Source organism: Lithobates pipiens, unplaced genomic scaffold, assembly GCF_037356315.1.
Source record: "Lithobates pipiens isolate NorthernLeopardFrog02 unplaced genomic scaffold, aLitPip1_a1.2 Scaffold_22, whole genome shotgun sequence".
Lineage (NCBI taxonomy): Eukaryota > Metazoa > Chordata > Amphibia > Anura > Ranidae > Lithobates > Lithobates pipiens.
This window is the reverse complement of record NW_027507784.1, coordinates 299,166,179-299,186,879: the sequence shown is the minus strand read 5'-3', so window position 1 is coordinate 299,186,879 and position 20,701 is coordinate 299,166,179. Positions and strand designations below refer to the sequence as shown.

Genomic DNA, 20,701 nt, shown 5'->3' with positions numbered 1-20,701 from the left:
TTGTACATCATATAGAGATCCTAAAAATGTTAGGACAGGCTGTGTACTTCAGATGAAGTCAAGGCATGGCGTCTATATCATTTTGGCTGGTAGTGAATGCCTGACACAGACACCGTCTCCTTGTTTTTTCTGTAGTTTTTGCTGCCCATTCTTATCAGCAGTTGGCAGGCATCCAGGCGATACAGCCACCTCTTTAATGCCATTTTTTTTTCAGCCGAGGTAGGTTTTCTATTCAAATATCACACTGTGGCGCACCCCCATTTATTTAAATAGGTCCCGTTTGGTGTATACCAAATCCAGCAGGTGGTATAATTTTTGTAATGCATCTGGCCATGTTAAAATGGTATTAGAGCTTTGTTTTTAACCACTTCAATACCAGGCACTTTCTCCCCTTCCTGTCCAGGACAATTTTCAGCTTTCAGCTGAAAGATGACAATTTTGCGGTCATACAACACTGTACCCAAATTAAATTTTTATCACTTTCTTCCCACAAATAGAGCTTTCTTTTGGTGGTATTTGATCAACACTGGGTTATTAATTTTTTGCTAAACAAACTAAAAAAGACCGACATTTTTGAAAAAAAAAATGTTTTTCTTTGTTTCTGTTATAAAATTTTGTTTTCTACTTCACCGATGGGAACTGATGAGGCTGCGCTAATGGGCACTGATGAGGCGGCACTGATGAGGAGGCGCTAATATGTAGAATTGATGGGCACTGATATGCAGCACTGATGGGCAACGATAGGCTACACTGATTTGCGGTACTGATGGGCACTAATAGGTGGCAGTGATAGGTGCACTGATAGGTACTGATAGATGGCACTGATGGTTACTGATAGATGGCACTGATAGGCGGCACTGATGGTCACAAAAAAATTGCACTGATAGGTAGCACTGATGGGGAGGTACTGACAGGCATTACTGATGGGAATCTGTGAAGGACATTGAAAGGCATTACTGATGGGCACTGATTGCCACTTTGATGGGCACTGACTGTCACTTTGATGGGCACTGATTGGCGATTTGGGTGGGCACTGACTGCCAGCTGATGGGCACTGTGGCATTGTGGTGAGCATCTCTGATGGGGGCTGCACTGATAATCAATGTGCTGATTATCAGTGCACACCTTCCCTCTGACAGGAGAGCGGCCAATCAGCTCTCCCTGTCAGTGCGAACTGAGGAAAGACGATTATTAGCACTTCCTGGTTCACTTTGTGAACACGATTGGTCACAGCTGATCACGTGGTAAAGAGCCTCTGTAAGAGTGACACACCACCGATCGCCACACTGCACGTTGGCTTGTTACTCTGCTGGATGTCATATAATGCCCAGTCAGGATAACTGAACCACTTCCGGGCCATAATTTTGCTATAATTTTGTTCCGCCGTGTGATGGATGAAGAAACTAGAGCTGCACGATTAATCATTAAAAAATCGTGAGCTTGATTCAACCCCCCTCACGATCTCTATTCCTGATTCATTCATGTAAGAAGTGTAGAGAGTTCTCTGCTCATTCAGCTGTCAAAAGAAAAAAAACGGGCAGCCTGCCAAGTTTTTCACAGCATTGTGCTGGTAGATAACTATAAACATTGTAACTTTTCATTCTTAGATCAAAGGAATGAACTTTGGTCTATAAATGAAGGAAGTTTAACCACTTAAAGCGTTTGTCAACCCAGAAAAAAAGTAGATTCTGGTCCCTTAAAGCAAATTACACAGCATATTGTGCTATGTAATCTGCTCCCTCTAAACTACAAACAAAATAACCCTAAACCTACCACCTCCTGTATGCCCTCTCTAAACAGGCCACGATAACCAGAGCAGCTCCGCCCTGATCACCGTGGCCAAAGTGCCTCCCTCTGTGACAGGCTGCCTCTCCTCTCTCTACCCCCCTCACCCCCATCCATCCTCCCTGTCAGCGCCCTCTCTGTCTCCGGCCCATCCCCCCACCGCTATTATATAATATTAAAATATAAAATTTGTCACAGCCAGCCTTGACAGCCTCTTTTATGCAGAGGATTTGGCTCAGTTAGGGAAGGTAAAGGAATTTGTTTTAGAAAAAATGGTTCTATCTCAGCCTATGCCATTGACAGGGATCAATAAAGTTTAATTATAGGGAAAGGGAATGGCAGACAGTATGATACATAAAAATATAATTTTCACTCTTAGCTTTGAAATAAAACACTGAAAAGTGGTATCCAGTATCAATTATAATACATAAGTTAGTCTGTACATGTAATTACATAAATAGGTTTGTCTGCCTGGCCTATACATTTGGTAATGTTTGTTAGTCCAGGGTCAGCTTGTAAAATTCCATTATCTTCCTGTTTATCGGACATTGGCCTGCCCACAGGTGCCATTAATTCTAACACTGTGATTTTACAAGCCGCACAAGATGCACAGTTCAGATTACACAATTCTTTTGTGTGTTTCTTAATGATTGTTAGAACCAGCCAAGGGTGATTTGCCCACGTTCCCAAACAGCACTTTTGCGGCCCTGCTGGAAAGGAATAGCAAAGCAATCCCCTATGAGTAAGACAAGTTTGCTTGCACACAGCGGGCATGCAGAAGGGGGGGATTTAATAAATGCTTTGATAACTGTGTAAGTGGATGGCTGCACCCGCCAACAGGATAAAGACTGGGAGACCTTTCCACCACTAATACAGACCTGACATTGCCAAGTCCCACAGAGGAAGTCGGGGAGATACGTTGTGTATAAAGGCGTGTGTACTGATTCTGCTGGAGCAGACGTCTCCATGCCATTTATTTATCATGGCAGTGTGTCCAGTGGCTAATGGGGCTATTGGTTGGAAGGCAATTGCAGGAGTCGTCTGGTCTGACCAGGCCGTGCTCCTGCGGAGTTGAGTCTGCAGTTTTTGTTCTTCTGCTTTTTTTTTTTTTTTTGCCTTTGATATATTGAGTTACAGAAAAGCATTTTTTTCCTTAAGGGCTGGAAACGGAAACATTTAACATTTGTTTTGTTTTGCAAGATACTCTGAAAATATAGTATTTTCAGCAAAGCTACAATTAATCCTTGGATGAATATAGTGTTTCATTCTACGGTCTATATCTTCTAAGTGATGAGGTCTTATTTTTAAAGTAGAGCTATTTTATTCATTAGTATAGGGCCAGCAAATTTCACAGATATGTACCAAAGACACCGATTATTCACAGCATTTATTGCCACCAAAGGAGCTGACAAGCTAACATAACTATCTTAGCCATACAGACACTTATAAAGAATTTGCAAGTTTCTTTGTTGCTTTTCGCTAGTTGAGTGTAGCATTCCCTAAGATTCAATCCCAAGAGAAAAATAGGCTTAAGAAAATTCAGCCTGGTTGTAAACCTCTAAAATATAAAACATAATGGGGTTGATTTACTAAAACTGGAGCGTGCAAAATCTGGTGCAGCTCTGCATAGAAACCAATCAGCTTTCTGGTTTTTTTTTTGTCAAAGCTGGTTGTAAAACGATCACTTTGTAAAACAACCCATTCAGTTTAAAATAAAAGGCAAAGCTTTTTTGCATAGAAATAAAAATCCATTATAAATACCTTTTTTCTTATCACATTCCCTCTGTTCTCAGCTGCATAAGAGCTGGGGGGAGGAGAAACAGAAGCACATTGAGCTTGCTAGTGAATGGCTGTGCAGAGGGCGTGCCAGAACAAGTCTGATCATTAGCTAGAGAACTGACCACAGTGTAATCTGCTGCTTTGCGTGGTCAGGTTTTAATAGGAAAGCAAGGGGACTCCCACAAACACCAGGGATTTCACACAAAGAAATCAATACAAAGAGAACAGGACACTTTCTTATACAAGTACATGGAACAGCAGGCACATATCAGGAATGTGAAGTGTTGGGGTAACAACTGCTTTAAATGAACAAGCTGAAGTTAGAATCTGATTGGATGCCATGCACAGCTGCACCATATTTTGCATTCTCTAGTTTTAGTAAATCAGCCCCATAATGTGTTCTTGCCTCTATCCACAGCACCTAGTGTGATTTCTTTATCGTACATCACGGGACACAGAGCGGCCATAGTAATTACTATGTGGGATATACGCCACCTATAGGTGAATGGACACTGGTACACTCAAAGACAGGATGTCCCTCTCTATATAACCCCTCCCATACAGAGAGCACCTCCGTTTTTTCGCCAGTGTCTAATGCCACGTACACACGACCAGACTTTTCAACATCAAAAGTCTGACGGAATGATTCCGGCAGACTATTCGATCGTGTGTGGGCTGCAGCGGACTTTTGATTTGGTTTTTTGACGGACAAAAACCGATGCGAGGGCAGCTATTGGCTACTGGCTATGAACTTCCTTATTCTAGTCCGGTCGTACGTCATCACATTCGAATCCGTCGGACTTTGGTGTGATTGTGTGTGGCCAAGTCTGTTCATTCGGAAAGTGCGTCAGAACTCTGTCAGAACTCCGTCAGAACTCAGATGAAAGTCTGCCGGACTTAAGTCCTGTCGTGTGTACGCGGCATTAGGTGTTGGTCACAATTATTTTGTGATAAAACAAGCTCTGTTAAAAAGATTCCTGGCGGAATCACGGGGCTATGCCTTGCTATCAGATCCATTCAAAGAGCTACATGAAAAAGCCAAAGTAAATGGTACCAGAGCCTCGAGAAAAAGACCAAGGTTTTGCCTGTAATGCTCCTCTTTTGAGGGCTGGACCCTGGGTTCCGACACCTTGGTTACATTTATCATACCAGAAGTTTGTCTGCAGGGTGCTATACAGGTCCAAGGGAGAGGAACCACATATACAAGGAAACCAGTCCTTGAAGGTCTACCATGATATGCTCGCTGTGATTGGGTGAAGATTGGGTCTATCTGTATTCCTGCAGTATCCTGGGGCGGGGAATGGTAAGTGAGAAGATCCTAAAGTATTACATTTGTGAACTTCTCTATTGAGTAGGTTGTGCTGACCTGTTGTCTCCACTAGAGGCTCTGTCCAAAATTGGTTTAAAAAGTGGAGGTTCAGTCAGCGCAAAATATATAACCTTAAACAATAATAACAAAGCAGCTGGACACTAAAGTCAAATATAACAAAACCTCAAAGAAATATTAAATACATAACAGTGCAGTGCTAATAGTTATACCCTATAAATATTCAAAGTCCTTTACAGTGTAGAAGACATAGAGAGCTGGATGAAAAATAGAGACAGTTGATAGTGACGTTCTCCTCTGTGGTGGTAAGAGTGCATACAGATATCCCTATAGTGCAGCCTAAATCCGTGATTCCACCACCAGCTAAGCAAACCTCACCTCAGATCATAGACCCCTGAGCTAACAGATGGGTCAAATGCACATTTCTCCACTAACAGTGGTCATAACCAAAGGTCTGGGTAGGCAGATGGATAGGATGAGACGTCTTGTCACTTTACACAGCCTCTAGTTGTTGCTCTCACTTTCCAACCATGGTGCCATAAAATACAGTAAAGAATATATAGTGCACACTGTGTGGCTAAAATTCTAATTTATTAAAACGACAGGTACTCACATACATAGCACTATGACCCTAGTGCTGGGGTAAAAGGAATATACCGTATATACTCGAGTATAAGCTGAGATTTTCAGCCCCTTTTTTTAGGCTGAAAGTGCCCCCCTCGGCTTATACTCGAGTCACCGCCGTCTGTCTACCCGATCAGCGTGTCGTGCAGACAGACGGCGGCCATTCCACTATTCAAAAGCCGCGCCTCCCTGTCTGTGATAGGCGGAACACTAAATTTCCCAGCAGTCAGTGGTCCGCCTATCACGGACGAGGATGAGAGGATGTCCGTGATAGGCGGAACAGTCAATTTCCCAGCAGTCTGTGTTCCGCCTATCACGGACATCCTCTCATCCTCGTATCACAGACGGAGGCGTGGCTTTTGAACAGTGGAATGGCCGCCGTCTGTCACAGACGAGAAGAGGTGCGGTGATCCTGGCATGGCCGCCGTATGTGCAGAAGGACACAGGCTCAGGACACAGGTAGGCTGGACACACAGGGCGGCTGGACACACAGGGATGGATGGACACACAGGGATGGACGGACACACAGGGATGGACGGACACACAGGGATGGACGGACACACAGGGATGAACGGACGGACACACAGGGATGGACGGACACACAGGGATGGACAGGCATGTCTCACCCTCGGCTTATACACGAGTCAATAAGTTTTCCCATTTTTTTTGTGGTAAATTGGGGGCCTCGGCTTATATTCGGATCGACCTATACTCGAGTATATACGGTAGTCTTTCTTTTAGCCATACAGTGTGCACTATATATTCTTTACTGTATTTTATGGCACCATGGTTGGAAAGCAAGAGCAACAACTGAAGGCTGTGTAAAGTGACAAGACGTCTCATCCTATCCATCTGCCTACCCAGACCTTTGGTTATGACCACTGTTAGTGGAGAAATGTGCATTTGACCCATCTGTTAGCTCAGGGGTCTATGATCTGAGGTAAGCGGTTTGGCTAACTGGTGGTGGAATCTGGCTGCACTATAGGGATATCTGTATGCACTCTTACCACCACAGAGGAGAACGTTACTATCAACTGTCTCTATTGTTCATCCAGCTCTCTATGTCTTCTACACTGTAAAGGACTTTGAATATTTATAGGGTGTAATTATTAGCGCTGTACTGTTATGTATTTAGTCTGTCCAAAATTGGCTCTAGAATGTGAGTTGAGGACCTTGGATTATGGGCTCCTTGAGGGTAGGGACCAATGTGAGTGTGCGATGTATGTCTGGAGCGCTGCATAAATCAACGGTGCTGTATGGGTACCTTAAATAAATAATAATATAGTAGATGAGCATCTTAATGAGACACAATGTACTGCAATAGTTTGTGTCATTTATATGTACATGGAGTTTAAATGAATGTAAAAAAAGTTAATAGAACCCATAATGGATTTTCTTTCTGTAAATATTGTGTAAGCTTCTAATTAAGGCTGGGTTCACACTGCAGCACGGAGCAGCTCACAGCAAGGGTCTGGTGCATCTGGACCCCTGCCGCTGCAGAGATGTGTGAACCGGCACCATAGAGAGCCGACCACAAACCCGCATCCAATTCACAATAGTGTGAACCCATCCTAAAAAGTTAAATGCAAAAAGGGTTTCACACAAAACCCAGCCTTCGGTTAATGACATCTTCTTCCTCTAATCCATATACAGCAAATGGAAGAAATCTGGAGAGAAATGCGCTGGATGATGGATGCCCTCCAACATGCCAGGTACAAACAACCATCTTGTGCTGTGCCGCTCACCTGGTTCCTCAGTGTTGCTGGAGACATTATACTAAAGCAGAAACCTCAGTCCAACTCATCTCAACTAGACTACTTTCCATCTCCGACTCCCTCACCTGAAACCAACAGGAAGTTTAACACAGGTGAGTGGGCTGAACAGTGTCCATAGAGGAAATCCTTATATCACAGTAAGCTTATGTTACCATTCTACTGAGTGACATCAAACACAACACACTGGAGGCAACGCTGCCATCATTATGCTGACTGAACTGCAACGGTTTCCCATGACTAACGATGGGAAAGTAATATAGTGAAAATCATCAACACTACATTCCTTGAAGTGAGATTTTTTTCAACAAGAATAAAAGCATGGCACTAAGAATTAACCAGGCAGAGAGTGTGCCTTATATCCATAATGTAAAATCTGTAAGTTATGATCCTAATGCCACGTACACACAATTGGATATTCCGACAACCAAACTTGTTATGCACACACGGTCACACAAATGGTGTTGGAATTTCCAAAGCTCAAGAACGCGGTAACGTACAACACGTACGACGAGCCGAGAAAAATGAAGTTCAATAGCCAGTGTGGCTCTTCTGCTTGATTCCGAGCATGCGTGGACTTATGTGTGTCGGAATTGTGTACACTCAGAATTTCCGACAACAAGTCTTGTTGTTGGAAAATTTGAGAACCTGATCTCAAACAGTTGCCCCTGGGATGCGGTTTGGAGACCACTGATCTAGAATCCAAAAAAGTTTGTCTCTCTATTTCAAATATTGTATGCACTTCTGTTTGTTATGATAAAGTTACCAAAAAATACAGATTTTTTTTTTATTGGACATACTGTAGGTAAGATATAGTAAAACAAAATGTGTGCTATGTATGTGTTAGATCTAATTACCTTATACCTTGAATAATAGTATCCCTTGGTCACAATTGGTTTTGGATGTCTAGCTGTTTATGTTTATTCAGATGCCATTCTTACATATATTTAACTTGACTGAATGACCTTTGAGGTTATGTTGATGGTCTCACCACTGCTATTTAAGCCATTTATTAGGCAATTCTGTATGTTTTATTGAAGGCACATTTGATGGCTTGAGTTGACACAAGTTTATGCTCAAGTTGCAAAAAATCTGCATGCAGACATGATTTTGACTTAATTTTTTTGCATCTGCAGATCTCCTTGCCGCTCCGTATTCTGACAATGAACTGTTGGATGTGAAGTTTGCAAACCAGTCTTCCCCTCTTCTAGATTCACATGGCATATCTGATGAAGAGGGCTCTTCTGAAGTCTTCCTTGCTACAGACAGTGATTATGACTCTAGTAGAGCCCAGAGTCCAAAGGAGTTAGATCTGGTTTATCCCTCTGGTCAGGAGTGTAGCAGGAGAAACATTCGCAGCTTCAGAGATGGGACACCCGATGTACTTCAAACACATGAGCCCAAAGTAATGACTCAGGAAGACGACCGCCCACAGCAGCTTTATGATAGTGACTTTGTGCTTCCCAGCCGCCAGATCGAACTTTTACGTATTACAGAAAAGCGGCAAGCCTACTGTGTTCGTACCAGCAGCTTGGACTTCCCCAAACAGCCTTACAAGGCAACTCGGAAGTCCTGCCCAGGTTCTGTAGACAGTTCTCCCACAGAGTCAAAGCCTACAGGTTATCGCAGTATTCGTGGGTTGAGGACAAGCACTTCTTTTAGCCCAGACCATGATCAGCCATGTGAAAGCTCACGACGGATTCACCGCACACACTCTGTTGAATGGACACATGACTTCCAAGAACCCTTGGAACCAAGAACTGTAGCAGGTCAAGGGAAAAAGAACAACTCTATAACTCTACGGATATATCCGCAGTATGACACTGGTCTGTCTAAAGAAATGAGTGTTAAGGTACTGTAGAAAGCGGCTGTGTGTGTTTCAGGTTATGTCTATATAATTTTCTCAATAGGACAGCATGGACCTGTACATTGGTGGAGGGGTTATTAACCCAGCAGAAACTCAGACCAGCATTCCTATGTACCGCCCAGCAATAAATATACACACCTGACATATTACCCTAGCTTAGCACCATTTGTCTGTCCAGGATGGTTACAGGGCTGGCTTCCCTATATTCACATCATATGGGGATCCAACCTATAAGATCCAATATTAGGAAGGTAATTAAACATCTAATGTGAAGTTTGGCAGAAAAAAAACATTTAATTTAATTTCAATGCATTTATTTTGCCACAATATGTTTCTGTAGCATATAGAATTAAAATAGAAATTTACAATGCCAAAGTGAAGTGAAAACGATGAACGTAGACAAGCTTGGAAATACGATACAAAATATGAAGACACTTTAAAAAAGGATGCTGCTTTGAGGAAAGAGCATTCTAGAATTCCTCTCGTTCAAATGTAATAGATAATGCCTAATTTGCAACTTGGGTATACTGGGCAGCTTTTATAGGGTCAGATTGCTCAATGTTTACCCTGCTTTACTTAGCAAAAGCCCATAACCAGCCATGGTGGAGCAAGTAGTCATACATTTGTTTTTGGCCTTTTTTTTTTCTTGGCTGGGGAGACTCTACGATGAAAACTGTTGTAAAAGAAATATTGTCTTCGTAACCCTTATCACCTACCCATACCCAAACCTTTAGGCTGATCAGGGAACTTCACCCTTCCTTCATATGATCACTTATAAACCAACTCCAGACAAAATGTTTTGGATAGACTTTGGAACAGTAAATACTTCTGTCAAGTTTTTATTCCTGTATGTGAAACCAATGGGAAGATTTCTTCTCTGTTCCTTTTTCTGTGACAACAGGACTAGAAATGAGGGGGGTGGTTGTCAGAGGGAGACATATACAGTATTAAACTCATGACAGAGGTTCTAACCCTTTCCCAAAGCTTGAAACAAAGTGTTTTCTACTTAATGAGAAGACTTGGTTCATAAAATAGGCATTTGCTTTCACTGTCCAACTACCACGCAGCAAGCATTCAGTACAGTAATTGCACAGAAAGACTTCATATAATTAGTGGCGTATGTTCATGACTTGAGAAAGAACACAGAATATGGAGCCACCACAGCAGGCTTTTTTCCTCCATCTCCCATAAGTATAAATCCTGATCCTTACCACAACTTGGCCAATATTGGTGATTCCAGTTCGAGATATGTCATATAGTCCAAACACAGTAAATGTATAGCACTTCTACAAGTATATTTAAGAAATATACTAAAGCTTATGTACTAAGCTTGTATGTGGGGATTAATGGTATCAGATGCAGAGAATAGCAAACAGTCTGTTGATGTAGGTGTGCATTTACAATTGTGAGAAAAAAACAGTGAGCCTTTATTCCCATGATTGGCTCCTAAAATGTGGTCTGATTTCCAGCTTAGCAATTAATAAATACCTTATACCTGACAGGCCATCGCCACACACACTGATATTCACCTATGTTGCGCTCCCTGCTGCACTTGTCTGTGGAAACTTTGTGTGTAATCCTTGTGCAAACTCCATATCAGTCTGGGGTTGATCTCCTAAAGGCAAAGAGACTGCAAGGGAAGTTGTACTTTGGAAGGAAATTGTCACCAGAGCTTGGTGAATGTGGTAAAAATTCAATTGAAAAAAAAAAAATCAAAATAACATGCAAGGAAAAACTAAAATAAAAAATGCATTTTTGCTTGGGCATGATTGGATGATAGAAGTCAGCAGAGCGTTACCTAACTCACTAAGCCCTTGTACACACGGTCGGACATTCCGATGGAAAATGTCTGATCGAACCGTGTTGTCGGATAATTCGACCGTGTGTGGGATCCATCAGACTGTTTCCATCGGAATATCCAACCGACAAAGTTTTAGAGCTGGGCTATAAAATTTTCCGACAACATGATCCGATCGGACTTTGTCCGATCGTTTGTAGAGAATTCCGATCGGACAAAGTGCCACGCATGCTCAGATCAAATTCCTAGACCAAAGCTATTGGCTACTAGCCTGAACGTAGTCCCATTGTAACTAAATCACGTTACAAACGATCGGATTTTCCGACAACTTTGTCCGACCGTGTGTACAAGTTTCGGATAAAATCCGTCGGACTGACCGTGTGTACAAGGGCTAAGACATGATGAAAGTTCCCTTGCAAACTAAATAGCATTCTGCTTTTAGTAAATCAACCCTTCTGTGTCGGGAGTTTATGCAAAGGTAATAACCATCTCCCCTCCCTCATCTGACAGTGTTCAGGCCTGGTGATTGCCTGCTCAGTCCCAAGTATTGCATTCTAGTAGAAAGAGGAGAAGGTCACTTGCTCCTCCATACCTGGAAGTTCTGAGTATTTTTGAGAGCTCCAACAGACAAAACATAGCATCAGGGAAGGGCAATAAAGGTATCAGCGGGTAGGAGAAGGTAGCCTGTCACTTTGCCCTGAATGGGCACAATGGACACCATGACAGAATCCTTTAAACAAATAGCACATATTATATTTGCCCTATCTTTATTAATGGCTCTTCATTCATGGCTGTAAGTAAACCTGTTGGAAAAAAAAACATCTCAACTCACCACCAGGGATCCAAAAAATGGACTGAAAAAGTTTTGTTGGCAGAAAAATCAGTTCTAAGCACTGTGCAGCTCTGATCAGCAGCCGTAGGCAATGTTTGCTAAAGGTTATTGCTATAAATGAAGCTCCATTGATAAATATTAAAGCAGTATTAAACCTAAAACCAAAAATGTAATTTATTGCAGCTTATTAATCATTCGATATAGTGGCTGTATTCATTTTTTTTTTTAACTTGCAGAACATAACCAGCCTGCCCATAGATGGTTCGAAACTCTCTGCCTGGTCTCTGCTTTATCAGTTGAGATCTGATCTATCTATTGCTGACTTTACAGCAAACTTTGTTTCCTTTTGGGATAAAGGTTTTACATAAATAGATAAAAGCTGATCATTTTATGCATCCCTGCCAGTGGTAAATGCACTGTGTATACAAGCAGTATATTTGGAAGTTGAGTTATTAAATATGATGGTTTATATCAAAGAGGGTAAAAATGATCCCCATTAGGCTGAGTCTGTTGCATCGAAGCAGGGTCCCTTGCCATTCTGTATACAGAAACATGTTCCAATGCCCTGGATTTCGAAAGCATGACCACGTCAGCTTTTTCCTCCCCTAAAGAAAGCCAGCCTGTTTCTCAAGTGAATAGCACAGGCCAACTGAATGGTCTTCCCGGGGTGGAAGCTCTTGAAATATCCTATAATATTTTTTGTTACAATCCCACCCCCTTTTGCCTCAAGCACCGGGTTAATAAACGGATCCTTCTGTAAATTTTCCTTTCAAAATCCTCTAGTCAAAAGTAATATAACCAAAAATAAAATGTTTTTGTCTAAAACCAGATGTCAAGAGGATTTGCCGTTTAAAAGGCAACCCTTTCAATCCAGAACCAAAGTATAAAAAGTCATTTAAACAACAGAACCAAAGTATTTGAAGTCCTTTAAAACCAGCCCTTTCTTTCTTTTTATTCTTATGTGAACGCAGTTGCACATTACGAGCAAGACACAGGCCCAGGAAGTTGTAAAGCTGGTGGTCCTTCAGATGAATGAGATCTCCAGGAGCATGCTGGGAAGTACAGAAGGCTACTGCTATGCCGAAGACCAGCTAGACCACTTTGCACTGGTTTTCACTTCAGAAAACAACAAGGAACAGTGGCTGGCTGATGATTTTCTACCTTTCTCACTCCAGAATGTGTGGAACAAGGGTCACTTCTCTGTCCGCATCCGAGAGACTTCTCCTTTACACTTTCAGTACGGTCCAGCTACAACAGTATAAGTTTACAACCCGGATGTTGCTCAACTCAGTCAACCTTCCGAGGGGCTGTCAGCTCAAATTCAATGCTTCCTTTGCTCATTAAAGCATTTTCCTTGTCCAGAAGTGCGACCTCTGGTTGGAAATAGGTTTTAAGATTTTTTTATTTTTTTTTTCTTGTCAACCAAAGACTTATCTTCCTGAGAGTGAAAGAAAACTGACACATGAGAAAATATCTTTTACCGCAACTTCTTCACTGGAAAGGAATCTGGAAAAAAGTATTTTTAGAACAACAACATAAAACATACCACTTACACCAAACGAAGCAATACATATTTCTCCCCCCCTCCACCCTTTTCAACAAAACATTTGGGTTTTATTGATGTGTAAGCCACAAAGACTGAATGGGACATTGGATGCCTGTCCGCTTGTATGTATCCAGAGCAAAAGAACAAACAGATAATAACCACAAGAAATTATTTCTTTTTTATGAAAAAAATATTGTTTATTGTGCTTGTTTTATTGTATCCTGGGAAAAAAATATTTTGTTGCACAATTGTTCCTAAAGCAGTGTTTTCTTAAAAAAAAAAAAAAAAAAACGTAAAAAATTTGAGTGCGAGGAAAGCCTGGTACTCTATGTTGACTACTCTCCCCTGTATGCTTTCATTTTAAAGAAATGCCTCTCATTAATAGATTTTCGTTCATTGCCATGACCTCCGTGCCACAGCCAAGTTTCCTCTATCTTCGTTTCGGTGGTTGTGAATTGGCCTTGCGTATGTTAAAAACCGCATGTTTTCAAGTACGCCTCTGTTACTCAATGGGTATATTGAAATTTTGTGGTCCACAGTACAGATTGGTGGTGCTTCTGTGAGAATATCAATGAACTCACTTGTCGAGGCTGTGCCAGTCCACGTTCAAACATAAGCAAATTGGCTTTTGAATTCTTTGTTGAAATATGTTTGAAGTGTTCTATAATTATGCATTTATCTTGTTACTCTCTGTTCTTATCACTGGCGCCCATCCTCAACTCCGCCATTTTGTATTCCTCTCTATTCAATTTTTTTGTTGTCTTTAAATGAGCCAGACGATAACAAACAAGACATATCAGTTGCTGTTTTTATTTCTGTAAAAATAAAGACACCACACAGTGTTAAACAAAAGTATAAAGCCCTGGTGCTATTATTGTACAGATATTAAACATTTTGTCAATATCAAAAAGTTGTGTGGTTTTGAAGAAGGGTTTATGAAAATACATTAGTTGGCAAGAGCTGCAATCTGGTTGTAACACATCAGCCGTATAATGGACCTAGGTCACGGGTGTCCAACATTTTGACCTTTCTAGGCCACATTGGAAGAAGAGGAACTGTCTTGGGCCACATATGAAATACACTAACAATAAGGATAGCTGATGAGCAGAAAGTCGGGTAGATCACAAGTTGACAATCACTGATATAAAATATATACCTATCTGAGTAATAAAACTTTATTTTTTTTGTAATATGTTTTATTATAAGTGAAAAAGGGCAACATAAACTCTATGGATGTAGTAAAAATTCTCAATGAATTCTCAAAGTGCTCATCAGATATTTTGGTTCTCATTGTGTCCTCCGTGTGCTTCATTCTTGAAAATAGTTGCTCACAACTACAGATGCTGACGAAAACTGATGGCACGATTAAGGCGTGATTTTGAAAATTTTGATATTTTTATTTGGGAATTTAAAACTTGAAAAGTTCAGTAAAGAGACACTGTCACATTTTTTTTTGGCCACGTGTTCGCTGAGTGTAAATGCATTTTTACAAAGAACCCCCCCCCCCCAAAAAAAAAATTCAGTAAGTTTTTACGTTTTTGAGTTGGGTCGCATTCATAGCCGTCTTGGGCCACAGATTGGATATCCCTGACTTAGATGAATATCTATGTCTCTTGTGTTCTTGAGCTATGAGGTTACAGTGGCAAGCAGCAAAAATGATGCTGCTTCACGTAGCTGCTGGGCTTACCCTACTAAATGGATTGATAAATGTGGCACCCTGGCAATGCCTTTGTTCCTTCTTTTTGGAAGGTGACATTTCAACAGGTTAGGACATATTATAGATGCCAAGGAGACTTCACATGTAGTGGTGTCAAAGCACACACAACTTGGAGGAGACTCTGGAGCTGAAGCTGGACTGACTGTGGAACCAATCAGAGACTTTATTCCTATCATCTCTGCATGCAACTAAGCATAGAAAATGTGATTTGTTGATATTATATTATATTACAATTTTATTTTTTATTGTATTTTATTTTATTTATTTTATATTTTTACAATTTTATATTTTATTTTCAATCCTATAATAGGCACTTATAGCTTGAAGAAAAAAATATGATGACTTTAGTTTATTTTTCAGATGCTTTTATTATTTATCACACACATTTTGAATGGGAAACCAGCTCACACAAAGTACAAATATCACTGTAAACAGGTCTCAGGGTTTAGAGAATTGGTGGATGTGAATGATAATCTCTCTCATAATGTCTTTTAGCCCAGCTTTACAGCTTCAGCCTTGAAGAGGAACAGTTTCAGTCCCAGTTTGGGCTTTAGAAGGAGGAGGCAGAGCTTCACGCTGCAGATAGTCCTAGCTTCAGATTGTCTCTGGAAACCAAAACACACACTTAGCACTCCTGTTAGATCAGGGGTGACAAACTCAATTTCATTGTGGGCCACTTCAGGATTATCGTTGCCCTTAAAGGGCTGGTTGTATCTATAAGACTATATACATTTATCCAGGGCTTTTTTTTCCTAGAGAATAAGTGCATGAACTCAACCATGCCCCTTCCTCCAAACAGCATTGAATGGTGAAAAACAAAACAGGAGCACATTATGTGTGGAGTTCAGGGATGGCCTATGTGCAGAATGCAAAGTTTAGGGGTGCCCAATGTATCTAGAGTACAGCTTCAAGGTTGCCCTATGCACAGAGTGCAGAGTTCAGGGGTGCGCTGTGTACAGAGTGCAGGGTTGAAGAATGTGCTACTTACAGAGTGCAGGGTTTACGGTTGCGCTGTGCACAGAGTGCAGGGTTCAGCTCTCTTTCATAGGCTATCCACTTCTCACTTCCTCTCCTCCTCGGCTCTGACTTCTGCACCATCCTCCATCTTTGCACACATCTCTCTCTACAGCCCCCATCCCCCCCAAGCTTCCTCACATCTCACCCACCTTGGCCTGGCTCTAGTACCTCCCAGCAGTGTAGGTAGCTCCGCCTCACTCTCTCACTTGCAGGGGGATCATTGGTCAGTATCTGTGCCCCCGAACACAGATGAGGATCACAGTGCAACTTGCCAGGTGTTGCCCCATTCTTCACCTGCATCTGCCTTGTCCCCCCTTGAGTGCAGTGCAGGCAGGGATCTGTGAGAGCTGTCGAGAGGAAAGCTGTCCTTGTCAACACAGAAGGCTTCTTTGTTTACAAGTGACAGTGGATAAGCGGCATTAGAAGTCGAGAGCCAGAGGTGGCGGAACAGAGTTTGACCACGTTCTGGATGAAAAAAGGTGGAGTCAGCCCATGATCCTTGTGTTTGACACATGTGTGTTAGATGCTCATGTGTGGAAGCCCTACGTTTGAATTTTTAGGCACACAAGCTTTTTTATTGCAACAGGAATTCCATTTTCTATTAATGTTTTTTCCCCCCCAAGAGTTTTTTCCAGGTTTAAATCTACTCAGACTTCAGGGAATGAGCTGATGTGCAAACATAATGGTCAGTATGATCAATCTCATGGTGTCCTTTGGTCCAACTTTAGCCCTTAACAGGAACACTTGGGTTACACAACTCTCCCAATACAGGCTATGGGGGGGGGCAAAGCTTCAAAGTGCTTCAAAGTGCAGACAGTCCTACCCTAAGTTTATGTCTGGAAACTAACACGCTCTCCTGTTTGATGATCATGTTTAGAAGCCCAAAATTCTAATTTTTAATTCCATCAACCTTTATTTCCAGGATTTCAATTGTACTGATTTATATGTAGCACTAACCCCCGAAGGAGCTGCTGGTTAGTTTTGGGCTTACCGTTACCTCCTGTTTTCCTTGTTGTACGTCTAGGGATTCCCATAGTAGATGGGCCAGTAACTTCGAGACTGACAACAGATCCACTGAATGGATTTTATTTGCAAAAACATAAACAATGAACAGTCTCTTGAATTGGGATCAGAGGGTTGGAAAGGGAAGTTCAGGTACTCTTAGCGTCAAAGTCAAATTTGTTGAAGAGCTTACTTTGACTGCACCCAGAGAATAGCCAATCGCAAAGGGATGATCACTCAGGTTGGACAGTCCTTCTCTCACAAGGTCTAGCAGCCAACAAGGTGTTTACTCAGGAACAAGTCTCTGCCACAGACGTTATTATAGAACATACAAGATAATGTCTTTGCCACAGACGTTGTTGTAGAACTTGTAGGAAAACTAAGCTTGAAACACTTGTAGGATACCTGGTTCTTTCAGCCAGCTTGGCGATATCCACAAGACCGGATTCTCTCGGTTACTTCAGCCCTTCCAGGCTCTTACTAAGAAGCCAACCCGTACGTGGTCTTCCTCTGAAGAGTCCTCCCCTGGAATGCTCAAAGTCACTGGGTCTCTCCCGAACCGGAGATGGCACCCAACCACCTCAGAATCCTTCTCTTAGTTTCCTTGCCTCAGGCTAGCCAGCCCTAAGACATTAAAGTCGGGTGGATTCCAGGCCATAGCCTTCCTGGGGGCTGGTCAGGAGGACCAGGACCATTAAGTTAGTACATCATTCTGGACCGGAACCCCGAATAACGTGACGTCCGCATCTTAAGTACCCTCTCCCAGAAAGCACAGCGAGAGCTTCCCTCCCACTGGGCGGGTTTCGAGAGAGAGAGTAACTTAAGCACCTAACCAGACCATAGTTCCATGCCTGCCAGAAGAGACAGTGCCCCATGTGGCCAGGCTAAACATCTCACGGTCCAGTCAGACTGAGACGGAAGTCTAATTTAGATAACTGCACCCAAACCAAACTTAGGCAATTTTAACTTTTGAAAAAAACGCATGCTCTTCAGGAGCAGCCGCTACATATATTTCTCAAGAACAGTTTTCAGATCTGAATCTGATTGCAAAGGCGAGTTACATTAGAAGTGTACATATCAAAGAGTTCATCCCTGCCTTCTATATTCTTTATTTCATCAGTGTTCCAGAGTAAAACAGCAAGGGACATACGAGTGATTGCGCGTCTCCTGATATGTTCAAATAGCATCAGTGGCCAAGTAATTGGCAGTTTGCTCTGCAACTTGCATTCTTCAACAATGAAGGGTAATTGGCATAACAATGCTATTTCTATGCTTCAATGGGCACATTACACATTTCATCCAGGATCTGTGTTGCTGAAATAATACAGCAGAGATTTAGATCACTTTAATTGCATCTAAGTAACTAAGCCTTTATTTACTTTCATCTGAGTGTATTTCAAAACAATGACATGCTAGCGGTTATTAACTCAGATGTCTGATTGCTTTTATTAGATTGCACGTAACAGTCTATTAGCCACCTACAACACCGAAATAACACATTATTAATAGTACCATACAGCAGCAGTCTATTATTACTGATTCTGACATGAGTTCATACAGTTCCATGACAAAGAGCCATTTGTAGAGAGGCAATGAGTACTCTCCATAAAGCTTTAAGCCAGGAAGACAGACACAATTATAAAGCTTTATGCGATTGTGTACTTGATACAGTTATGTGTGCTTTCTTGGTAAGATGAGGTCTTCCTTGCAGTTGATCAAAATAGGGAAACTGCCATTGCTAACTTTGTTTAGAGGTGCAAGTTGCATAGGTGCTACCTGATCCCCATTGCTGAGTGAGTCACTTTGGTCGGCCATAAACGGTCCAAATCTCGGTCGATTCCTGCTGAACCAGCTGAGATTCGAATTGTTAATGGTAAAGCTGAATGTACCAAGTTGATCGATCAATCAACTTGGGTACAACCAGCTTGGCGGATTCGCTTGCAATTATCACAAGCAGCTGCTATAGCCACTAGTGATACTCACTGTCTCTCCCGGAAGGGATGGCTTCCCCTGCCCGGAGAAGACAATTGCTGATTCCTTTGTCAGTACTGTTTGTGTTGATGGAAAGTAATGTACCCCATGTATGGCCTGTCTTACATCTTATGGCCCCAGAAACGTGTGGATACTGACCTGAGCCTCACACCTAAACTATATGGCCAAATGTATGTAGACAATCCTCAAACCTATTCATTTTGAGTGTTTCCAGTGATGGCATGAAAAGACATTTAAGACAGCTGTGCCCTTTCCAAATTTGTACCAACAGCTTTGGGGTGGCCCTTTCTGTTTCAGAATGCATCGGTGCAAAAAAGTTAGGCCCAAAGACCTAAAGTGATGGGTCAAAGCCTTGACATTAAAGCTAAATTGGTAGGCCTACTTTGAGTCAGGTCTTCTCATCCAATATCAGCACTTGACTGATGGATTCCTACACACCAACATTATCAAACCGTGTCTTTATGGAGCTGTCTTCGTTGCACAGGGTCACATCCATGCTACAACCAGACACACCAGCTTTTACTATTGCCACAGGAATTCTATTTTTACCATAGTTTACTGCTCAACAGGTTTTTTTTCAGAGCAGGTTTGAATCTGCTTGGACTTCAGAGAGCAACCAGATGTGCATTATATGGGGAAGGCACTTTCTGTTTTAGTATGACTCCACCCATATGGACAAAGTCAGGCCCATAAAGATATAAAGGGACAAGTCTAACCTAACCCTAACTTTAAACCTAAATTGGCAGGCCTACTTCCAGCCAGGTCTTCTCATCCAACCTGAGCTCCCAGATGTGTTTTTACACACCAAACTCATTAAACAATGTCTTTATGGAGGTGGCTTAGTTGCACAGGGTTACATTTATGCTAGAACCAGTCCATGCTAGGCCTTCCCTAAATGTTTTAAAAATTGAAATAAACTCTTTGCACACTGCTATTCACATTTACATGTTTTTAGTAAATCTTTACTAGAAACAGGAATTTTAGTTCACTTATTGCAATACATGTTCAAGCTGGCCAACAAAATAATCCCTCTCAGGCCACTCCCTACTCTACTGTTGAAAATGGCAAATACTTGATACTGGCATACTTTATTTGCACATATATATATTGCCAGCATGGAGCTGACAGACACAGTCTGGTTAATGACCTAAACTATGCAATTGAAATAACCAAACTATTGCTACAAGGTTGAAATCACACACTGTGGCCATATAATTAGGTGTAACGGTTAGGTGTACAAACCTTTGACCATAAAGTGTGTAATGGCGTGCTTCCACCATATACTACTTCCTCCAGTCTGAATATAGATATTAGATATTACATCCGCTTGCAACCAAGAACTAGGCAGGCCTCGTTTATCTGCAAAACTGGAACATGAACTTTTTATTTGAACAAAGGCACACAGGGATATACACTCAGGGGACAAGCCACCCCTCTTTGCATAATGAAACAGGGTGGAATAGACTTTACCTCCACCAGTAGCATGACATAGGTGTATTCAAACTTCTCATCAGTAGACTGTTTTGGAAGGGACTGCTGGAGAAATCCCTCCTCCCCTCTCACAGCTAATCCACAGAGACATATGTATCCCATAATAGGTTGCTCCCAAGGCAGACACAAACAATAGAACAATGGGATACAGC

At 41.8% G+C, this 20,701-nt stretch overlaps 1 protein-coding gene across 3 annotated transcripts in view; it reads left to right on the top strand.

Moving 5' to 3' along the window:
- The window catches only part of LOC143924770 (ankyrin repeat and fibronectin type-III domain-containing protein 1-like), a 552,097-nt gene extending 537,857 nt beyond the window's left edge, over positions 1-14,240 (top strand). For all 3 annotated transcript variants that reach the window (XM_077449225.1, XM_077449226.1, XM_077449227.1), the window contains 3 exons: positions 7,169-7,382; positions 8,424-9,139; positions 12,756-14,240. In XM_077449225.1, the coding sequence (XP_077305351.1) occupies positions 7,169-7,382; positions 8,424-9,139; positions 12,756-13,046 (1,221 nt within the window). In that variant the 3' untranslated portion in view covers positions 13,047-14,240. The remainder of the gene's footprint in view (positions 1-7,168; positions 7,383-8,423; positions 9,140-12,755) is intronic.
- Positions 14,241-20,701: the final 6,461 nt, after the last annotated feature.